This window comes from Caretta caretta, chromosome 4, assembly GCF_965140235.1.
Source record: "Caretta caretta isolate rCarCar2 chromosome 4, rCarCar1.hap1, whole genome shotgun sequence".
Classification (NCBI taxonomy): domain Eukaryota; kingdom Metazoa; phylum Chordata; order Testudines; family Cheloniidae; genus Caretta; species Caretta caretta.
This window is the reverse complement of record NC_134209.1, coordinates 140324971-140334207: the sequence shown is the minus strand read 5'-3', so window position 1 is coordinate 140334207 and position 9237 is coordinate 140324971. Positions and strand designations below refer to the sequence as shown.

At 53.9% G+C, this 9237-nt stretch overlaps 1 protein-coding gene across 1 annotated transcript; it reads left to right on the top strand.

The window, feature by feature from the left end:
* Nucleotides 1-583: 583 nt before the first annotated feature.
* On the top strand, nucleotides 584-5316 carry FOXI3 (forkhead box I3). Its single transcript, XM_048848574.2, has 2 exons — nucleotides 584-1279; nucleotides 3828-5316. Exons 1-2 carry the CDS (start codon nucleotides 682-684, stop codon nucleotides 4391-4393), a joined length of 1164 nt encoding a protein of 387 aa, XP_048704531.2. The 5' UTR covers nucleotides 584-681; the 3' UTR covers nucleotides 4394-5316.
* The last annotated feature ends 3921 nt before the right edge of the window (nucleotides 5317-9237 follow it).

Below are 9237 nucleotides of genomic sequence, written 5' to 3'. Positions count from 1 at the left end.
GACAGACAGACATCGCCTCCCGGTGGGGAGGGGGGCAGGAGACAGACAGACAGACAGACATCGCCTCCCGGTGGGGAGGGGGCAGGAGACAGACAGACAGACAGGTCGCCTCCCAGTGGGGAGGGGGGCAGGAGACAGAATGAAAGACATCGCCTCCCGGTGGGGAGGGGGGCAGGAGACAGACAGACAGACAGACAGACATCGCCTCCCGGTGGGGAGGGGGGCAGGAGACAGACAGACAGACAGACAGACATCGCCTCCCGGTGGGGAGGGGGCCAGGAGACAGACAGACAGGTCGCCTCCCGGTGGGGAGGGGGGCAGGAGAGAGACAGACAGACATCGCCTCCCGGTGGGGAGGGGGGCAGGAGACAGACAGACAGACAGGTCGCCTCCCGGTGGGGAGGAGCTGCCTTCTTTCTTTCTTTCTTTCTTTCTTTCTTTCTTTCTTTCTTTCTTTCTGTCTTGGGGGGTGTGGGGGGGAATCTACCCAGCCCCGCGTGGCCTGCCTCCCGCCCGCCCCCGGAAGGGACCCTCCCACTGGCTGCGGCGAGGAACGCGGCCCCTGCCCGCCCAGCCCTGGCCCCGGGCGGGGAGGCTGGGCAGAGATTAAGGCGCTATAAGGAGCTTGTCGGCACGGAGGGAGGGGGCAGCGCAGCCGGCCGCCCCGCATGGCCCGGGACCATGAGCGCCGGTGACTTGCAGCCCAGCTCCCCCGCCAGCCCGCAGCCCCGCCGGGCCCGGGAGGCGCCCGAGATGGCCGTGTACTGCGGCGAGACCTTCAGCGTGTACCCGCCGCCCGGCGCCGCCTCGGGGCAGCGCCCGGCCGCCTACGCCCTGGGCGACTACGGGGCGCCGGCCAACGCGGGCTACCTGTGGGGCGTGAGCGGCCCGGCCCCGTACCTGCAGGGCGCCCCCGGGCCGGCCGCCCCCTTCCTGCCGCCCGCCTCCTACGGCTGCTCGCGGGGCGGCCAGCTGGGGGGCGCCCCCGCCGCGCCCGGCTCGCCCTCGCCGGCGGCGGCCGAGCTGAGCTGGCTGAGCCTGGCCGGGCAGGAGGAGCTGCTGCGCCTGGTGCGGCCGCCCTACTCCTACTCGGCGCTGATCGCCATGGCCATCCAGAGCGCGCCCGGCCGCAAGCTCACGCTGAGCCACATCTACCAGTACGTGGCCGAGAACTTCCCCTTCTACAAGCGCAGCAAGGCCGGCTGGCAGAACAGCATCCGCCACAACCTCAGCCTCAACGACTGCTTCCGCAAGGTGCCCCGCGACGAGGACGACCCGGGTGAGCGCCAGGGAGTGGGAGGTTGAGCGGACCTGGGGGGGGGGGGGGGGGGTCAGAGGCACGGGGGTCCCCAGGGGGTGGGGGCGGGGGCGAGTGGGACCGGGGAGGGGGTGCCCGGGGCCTGGGATTAGAGGCACTGGGGTCCCAGGGGGCTGGAGAGGAGTGGGGCTGGGGTGGTGCCCGGGAGCAGAGGGATGGGGTGCCCAGGAGGCTGGTGGCAGAGGGGGTTGTTGGATGGAGGGGTGCCCAGGAGGCAGGGGGGTGTTGGATGGAGGGGTGCCCACAAGCCCGGTGGCAGAGGGGGGTGTTGGATGGAGGGGTGCCCAGGAGGCAGAGGGGGATGTTGGATGGAGGGGTGCCCACAAGCCCGGTGGCAGAGGGGGGTGTTGGATGGAAGGGTGCCCAGGAGGCAGGGGGGTGTTGGATGGGGGGGTGCCCACAAGCCCGGTGGCAGAGGGCGGGTGTTGGATGGAAGGGTGCCCAGGAGGCAGGGGGGTGTTGGATGCAGGGGTGCCCACAAGCCCGGTGGCAGAGGGGGGTGTTGGATGGAAGGGTGCCCAGGAGGCAGGGGGGTGTTGGATGGAGGGGTGCCCAGAAGCCCGGTGGCAGAGGGATAGGAGATACCCAGGATGCTGGGGGCGGGGAGGTTAAACGGACCGAGGGGCTGGGGTGGGGAGAGGAACCCGGGGGACCCGCGGGGAGCTCCATACAGGACAGGACCCGCCGCTGCCGTGCAAGCAGCTCTGCGGTCAGGCCCAGCCCGGCCAGCCCCGAGCGGAGAGGGGACCCGACCAAGAAGCAGCACCCGCCCCTTGCACGGCTCTGTACCGGGCCCCCGCCGGGACACCGGAGGGGTAGGGCAGGGAGCCGGTGGGACGCGGACGCCAGGAGCCCCTGCGCTGGAACACCCGCGAGCGGCCCCCGGCCGGCTCGGAGCTGGGGACCGGGAGCGGTCGAGCCCCGCGCCGATCCCAGGGAAGCTTGGCCAGGGAGACAGGACCCCGGGATGTGGATCCTGGTCGGTCCCACTGAGCCAGCCTGGGCGGGGGAGCCGCGCGGGGCAAGGGGCGCCTGCACCCAGGGTACGGGCAGGGACCGGCAGGTGGGGCGGGCCGGGCAGAGCTCCGTGCAGGCGGGGGGCTGCAGAGAGGGGGTGCGATGGACAGTGTAAGCCGGGGTGTCGGACGGCCTCCACCGCGGCTGCTCCGCCCAGCTGGGGACACTCTCTACTGTCACCTGGGCCGGAGGGGCACCGGGGGGCAGATCCTGTGAGGGGGGCCGGGGGTGGGAGATTGGCCCAAAAAGGGAGCAGCTGGATCCAGGGCCCCAGGTTCACTTCCTAGCAGGGCAGGGCCCTTCCGGGGATGGATGCCCATGATGAGGTGCCTGCCCTCTAGGGCAAGGGGTGGGGCTCTTAGTGCCCAGTCTATGTGTCCCAGCCCCAGGATGTACCTCCAGTCTGCTCTCTGGGTGTGGGGGGTGTTTTAGAGATGCAGGGTCCCGCCTACCCTGCAGGATGGTGTGGCTCAGACATGTGCATTGGGTGCAGAGGCCCTTGTGTGTGGTGGTGGTGGGGGGGGTGCATTAGTGATGTAGCCAGGTGGAGTGGGGGGTGCATGTCCTGCTCAGGGAAAAGGTTTAATGCCAGTGCAGATTCTGCACACGGGCCCCCTTGGTGCAAAGGGATTCAGGACCTTCCCTGCACAGAAATCTGTGGCATGGTGTGTGCATGACTGTGCCCAGGCAGCAAGGGGGCCGCCAGGGGTGTGCTGTATTTATGTATATGCACCCCAATCCCCCCGGCACATGTGCAGCCCTGAAAAGGATCCCACCAGTAGACGCTCCCTCCCCCGTAATCTGCCCTGAACCACAACATGGGGCGAGATGGCCCCAGACATGCCCAGCATTGCTAATGTACCCCTCTATTTCATCCTACCCCAGCTGAGCTGTATCAGGATGAAAGAGTAAGTGCAGGCATACACTGCAATGCAGGTCTCCCTGGGATTAGGGTGCCAACGGGTGAGTGTGGGTTACGCATCCCTCTGTGCCTGATCCACAGAGGAGATGGGGCTGTTACAGCCCCAGCCAGCTTAAGATGGAGCAATTTGTGCTTTTAGCGCTTGGGGTCCCCTGTTCAATCCGTGGTGCATTGGCCAAGATGGTGGCCATCACGCACACTTAAATGACAAGGGTGTAGTACGGGAAGCGTTAGAAGTTCTGCCTGCAGGGCCCTTTTACTCCATTTGGGGAGGGGCTGTAGGCTCCAAGGGGCGGTTCTGATCCTGCGAAGTGGCTGCAAGATTGATTCCGGGTGCGTGGTCTGTCGGGCAGATTCTGAATTCCTGTACCTAAGTCAGTTAAATTGTACCAGTGCGAGAGGAGGATCCGCTCTGGTCAGCAAGTCTGGAGTGGGTGTTTGGTGGGTGCAGATTGTGCAAATGTGGGGGGGGGGGGAAGAGGGGTAGAAGGAGGGTGCAGATCCTGCTCAGAGGGTGTCGGGCATCTGTTGGAGGAGTTCCCTGTCTGACTCTTTCTCTGTCCCCTTCAGGGAAGGGGAACTACTGGACCTTAGACCCAAACTGTGAGAAGATGTTTGACAACGGGAATTTCCGGCGCAAGCGCAAGCGGCGCTCCGAGCCTAACACCCCCACCGTGGTGTCCTCTGGGGGGGCGCTGAAGGCTGAGGAAGGGCGTCCCATCCCGGCGGCTGCAGGCAAGCCCTGTGGAAACAGCCCCTCCCCCGAGCTGGAACTATTACCTGCCAGGGACCATCCGAAAAGCTCCTCTTCTCCAGGCATCATCTCAGCCACCCCTGGCTGCCTGAGCACCTTCTTCAGCGGCATGAGCTCACTAAGCAGTGGCGGGAGCCGCCTGGCGCACCATCGGAACTTCCCTGCTGGGCAGATGAGCGGTGGTACCTTCACCGCCCCCTCCAGCGGCTCCTCCCAGGACCTGCTCCCACCAGACCAGCTGCAGCGAGTTCCGGGGTCCACTGCTGCCTATTACAGCTCCTTCCACCCCAGCAGCAGCAGCAGCCAGGGCGCCCAGTACAACCATTACTACAACTTCACAGTCAACAGCCTCATCTACGCCCGGGATGGCACTGAGGTGTAGGGCATGGAATGCAACTCAAGGGACCAGACAGGGAGGTTCATTCAGCAAGAAGGAAGACCGCATGCTTTTGCAAACTGCATCTGAAGCAGGACACTTGCAGTATGTTTTATGTTTTCCCAGGAAGAAAAACTTACAATCTATTAAATATATGCGTACACACAGAGTGTGGAGTATTTCTCTTACTCATCCCTGCAAAATCACTGATCCACACAGGATGCCTGTTTGCCACTAAATGCTGCAAATGCGAACCAGAACTCGATTAGTGACTTCAGAGGTTTTTTATCTGGAATGTAGAGTTAAAAAAATAACTGCAAAGAGAAAACAGCAAGGACCAAATATAGACATATAGCAGGGGAGTATTGACTGTTGGTCATTTATTTGTGAACCTCTGTTTACAAGTGCTTTGGTCTTGGAAGAGAAAAAAATGAAGAGATTTCTAATGAAGTGCCTTGTAAAAATCCCTGTGTCAGTGATTGCCTGTTTAGGTAATTGTTTTAGGCCTCGATCCTGCCGTGTACAATGCCCGGGCAGATTCTGTGCCCACACAGAACCCCTTTAGATACAGAGCAGCTCCATGCAGGTTCGTCAGTCTGCCTGTGCTTTGTATATTGAAGAATCAGGGCTTTATTTTGTAAAATAATCATTTTACTTAAGCTTAGTACCAAAGACACACAATCTAGCCATCCAGCTTTTAGCAAGAGAATAAACACAGTGAATATTTTTATACATATTTGTATGTAATGTACTACTCTGTAAATACATTTCGGTGGGATTTTATATTTGTAAATTATGCTCTGGAGTTGTACTTATTTATAATGTGTTTGAAATTTGGGGAAGTTTATTTTGCCCATCCTTTCCCCCACCCCCATTCCCTCCCCCACCCCCTTTTTTTTTTAATTGTAGTGTATGAATGAAACTTTTCAAACTGAACAACATTTTGGGGAATAAAATATTTACAGTTAGATTTTTGCTTGTTTGTTCATCAACAGATTTTATTTTATTTTACTTTTTTAAATGGTTAGGGACACTGGTTGGGACAAAAGATACAGGGACTCATTAACACTTTCTCTGTGCCAAGAAAACAATGTTGCTTTCAGCCCAAAGGAGAAGTGTGTGGTTTGATTTACAACCTCCTGATGGGTAATTGTGAAAGGTGGACTGAAGCTTTTGCTGGTTTTAGACAGTAAATTGCTCATTTTCAGCTTTGGTTGGTTAATATATAGTAATTGCTTGCAAAGTTAATTGGAGCAGGGCTGACCCATGTCCAGCTGTTGTTTACAATGCAGTGGAAGTAGGATCAAGCCCATGCAGCCAAATTCAGACCCTGGAGTAACTGGAGTCAAAGGAGTTACACCCATTTAAGGTTCTTCAGCAGAGTAATCCAGTGAAGGTCAGTGGGCCAAAATGTGCTCTTATACATTGGTTTAAATCTGGAGAAACCCCATTAACTTCAGTGAAGTTTCTTCTGATTTACAGTTGTGAAAGAATCAGTCCCATAGTACATAATATCCGTGATGTAAAAAATCCTCACATTTCTGAGGTTTACATCAGTTGTTGGCAGGGATTTGATGTAATCAGCTAGCTGGTATAAATGCTTTTTAAAGGCATGTAACATATACAGTAAAAACAAAAGAAAAGCACAAAACTGAAATGGTAGTACAATTGCAGAACTGTATTTAACAACAAATCGCATGCATCCAACTTATTAGAATGCCACACAAGCAGGTAACATTTGTCTCTCTAAAACTCAAAACAATATTTCATCCAATGCAATCCAGCTCCTATAGGGACAACCCTGCACTGTGATAACCATGCACTGTACCAGTGCAAGACCGATCTAGAGCCTGATACTACTCCCCTCACTTAGGGCCTGATCCAAAATGCATTGAAGCCATGGAAAAACTGTTGACTTCAATAGGCATTGGATCAGGCTCGTAGGCATAGCTCAGGAATACTGTGTCTGCACAAGCCTTTTTCCTCTAAAGTCTCTTACCCCTGCTAACAGTGGTTCAGCTCCATTTGTGGAAGCTGGGGGTGGAGAACTGGTGTAGATGGCTCCATGTGGCTGTCAACATTTTAACCCTCATGCTCAGAGCAGATCCACACAAGACGGTGCTTAAAATGCAATCAGTCCCCTGAAGGTGCAGGCTCAGGAGGCCTGGCTTGGTCCTAGTTTGTGAAATGCTGAACACCCTCATTTGTCATTGAGGGCTCAGTGGCTTCCAAGGGACAGATTCTGTGGGAGACAGTGAGAATTTGGGGTCTGCTGTCAGCAGGGCATAGAAGGTGGTGCTGGCTTTGGTGTTTCCCTGCTTAATGCTTCTTCCTCCCCAAGAAAGAGACATAGGATTCACCCTCAACAATCTCAGCTACCCAATAGAGGCATGTGAGTTTCACAAGCGATATCTTGAAATTAAGTCCTTTCAACATTTGTTTCTAAATATCCCGAGAGAATGTGGACCCTGTATTTTTAAAAAATGCATGAAGAGAAGAAAAACGTGATCAAATGATCAAAAAGTGCAAGCGCATTTCTTTGGCAAACATATGGGCCTTCAGAAAGGCCCACCCATCATTTGCTACATGCAGCGTAGCTGTAGCTGTGTTGATCCCAGTAAATTAGGGAGACAAGGTGGGTGAGGTGATATCTTTTATTGGACCAACTTCTGTTGGTAAGAAAGACCAGCTTTGGGAGCATATAGCTTCTAAGGACTGGGAAAGGTACTCCCAGCATTGCAGCTAAAATGCAAGGTTGCTCTGTGTAGCTGGAAAGCTGGTCTCTCTCATCAACAGAAATTGATCCAATAAAAGATATTATCTCACCCACCTTGTCTCCCTAACAGGCCTGTGCTCACAGTTCTGATTAATTCTCATCAGATATCCCCCAGAGAAGAGGCCATGGGCCTGATTTACCAGAGGGAATGAATCAGACTCTTTGTACAAGAATAAGCTGATCCCATAGGCTTGATTCTGATTTCACACCAGTTTAACTCCACTGACTTCAGTTGAGTTATTTAAAATTTGCACTGCTGTCACTTGGAGCGTAATCAGGCATTTTTGTGTAGGGAATCTTTGTTTTCATTTGGTAGAGGGCCACAATGAAAGAAAGATTCCTCTGTGTTTGGAAAAATCGCCTTTCTTGAGTAGTTTGAGAATCTCAGTAGGAGCAAGCTTCCAGAACTCACTTAATTCTTTATTTTATTATTATTGGGGGATGGGTGAGGAGAATGAAGGAAAGTCATCAAATTACTGTATTAGTGATTGCATCATCAGGACCAGGGACATCACTGAAATTCCTTTGTTTCATCAACTTGTGGAGTTAAATTTAAATAAGGCTCATTCTTGTGAGTCAGGGCTGTAGGACTGGGTCCACAATGTAGAGCTTTATTAAGATCCTGATCCTGCAGTCTTTACTCAGTGAAACTCCCAATGGCACCTTTGAAACATGAATGTACCCTGTTAGTACGGGCCTGATCTTGCAATGTGCCAAAGGCCCCAGTGAAGTCAGCGAGGTATGACTGTGACCCAAACCTTGCTGGGTCAGGGCATATAGTTACATTGCTCATCTCTGCAACCCTTACAAGTCAATGGAACAATTCTCATGAGCAAGGGTTTCAGGATTGGGCTGTTAATAGACTCAAATATTCTACCCACATTTACAATTTTTCTCCTCTTGGTGTTAAGGTTAAATCCTGCTCCCCTCCTGCAGAGTGGATGGAAGCCCTTGCCTGAGGTAGGTAAGCACGGGCTTTGCCCCCAGCCTGAGTATGTGAATATAAATGCTTGGGTGTTCATGATAAAACAACCTGCCAAAGGGGCCCCTTGATACTAGCATTCCAACTAATAGACACCTCGTCTGTGCTGAGGGGAGTTGAGTGAATGAGTCTTAATGGCAGCCTTGAGCTTTTCCTTTTGTTATTAAAAATGACTCCTCATTTAAAACCATTTAGCAACACCCAAGTCATGGGAGAATGAGGGCGGCAGGATTGGGCTTAATGAAAGACACTCAAAAAAACAACAGGGCTATTGTCATGGGCCGCCTTCATTTAAAATGAGCTCCCCAGGAGCAAGGGGGAAAAGGACAACAGGGACAAAAGACAATGAGTCCCACCCCTGAATCCCTCTGCCTCTCCTGCAGCCCCAAGAAGCCAGCAAGGCCTGTCTTTTTGGCCTGTGTTTGTACAATACCTAGCGTAGTGGGGTTCTGGTCCGTGACTGGGGCTTCAGCACTACGATAATACAAATAATAGGTAATAATACTAACCCAATGTGACCAGCAGATCAGCACAACAGTAGTCCTGCTCCCAGTCTGGGTATGTCTACACTGGAGTTTAGATGAGCATTCTGAGGCCAGATCCTGAGCCTATTGAAGTCAATGGGAAAGGCCCAAACTGACTTCTGTTGGAGCAGAATCAAGCCCCTGGACTCCACTCCTCTCCACCAAAGCCAGGCAAAGCCCCTGAATTTGGTTATTACTTCACTGAGCTAGCTAGTAATTTATTTTTATTTCTGAACTTTCTGGAAGTTGGGGTGAAGTGGAAGCCACAAAAACTCTTGCATTTGCAGACTCAGCTAAATAGTACATCTGATATTTGTGCTACTAATTGATTGTTTCTTTTATGGTAGCTACACCAGGGCTCCATTTTGCCTGGCACTATATGCATGTATAATAAATAAATATACTTCTTGCCCTAAGGAGCTTACAGTCTAAACACATGGCGAGAGGCAATGTTGGGTGCTGTAGTGTAGATGGCCATAAAAATGCTGGCAGCCCCCATCTGCAGGTCCGTTCTGAGCCTCCCAGTGTTTCTAGCATGGATGAAGGGAAACCAACATGAGCAAATCTT

What these genes read in the sequence shown, in the direction of transcription:
- FOXI3 (XM_048848574.2), top strand. Translation starts at nt 682, where the DNA reads ATGAGCGCCGGTGACTTGCAGCCCAGCTCCCCCGCCAGCCCGCAGCCC. An exon ending in CCGCGACGAGGACGACCCGG is followed by an intron (nt 1,280 to 3,827) that starts GTGAGCGCCAGG and finishes TGTCCCCTTCAG; the next exon opens with GGAAGGGGAACTACTGGACC.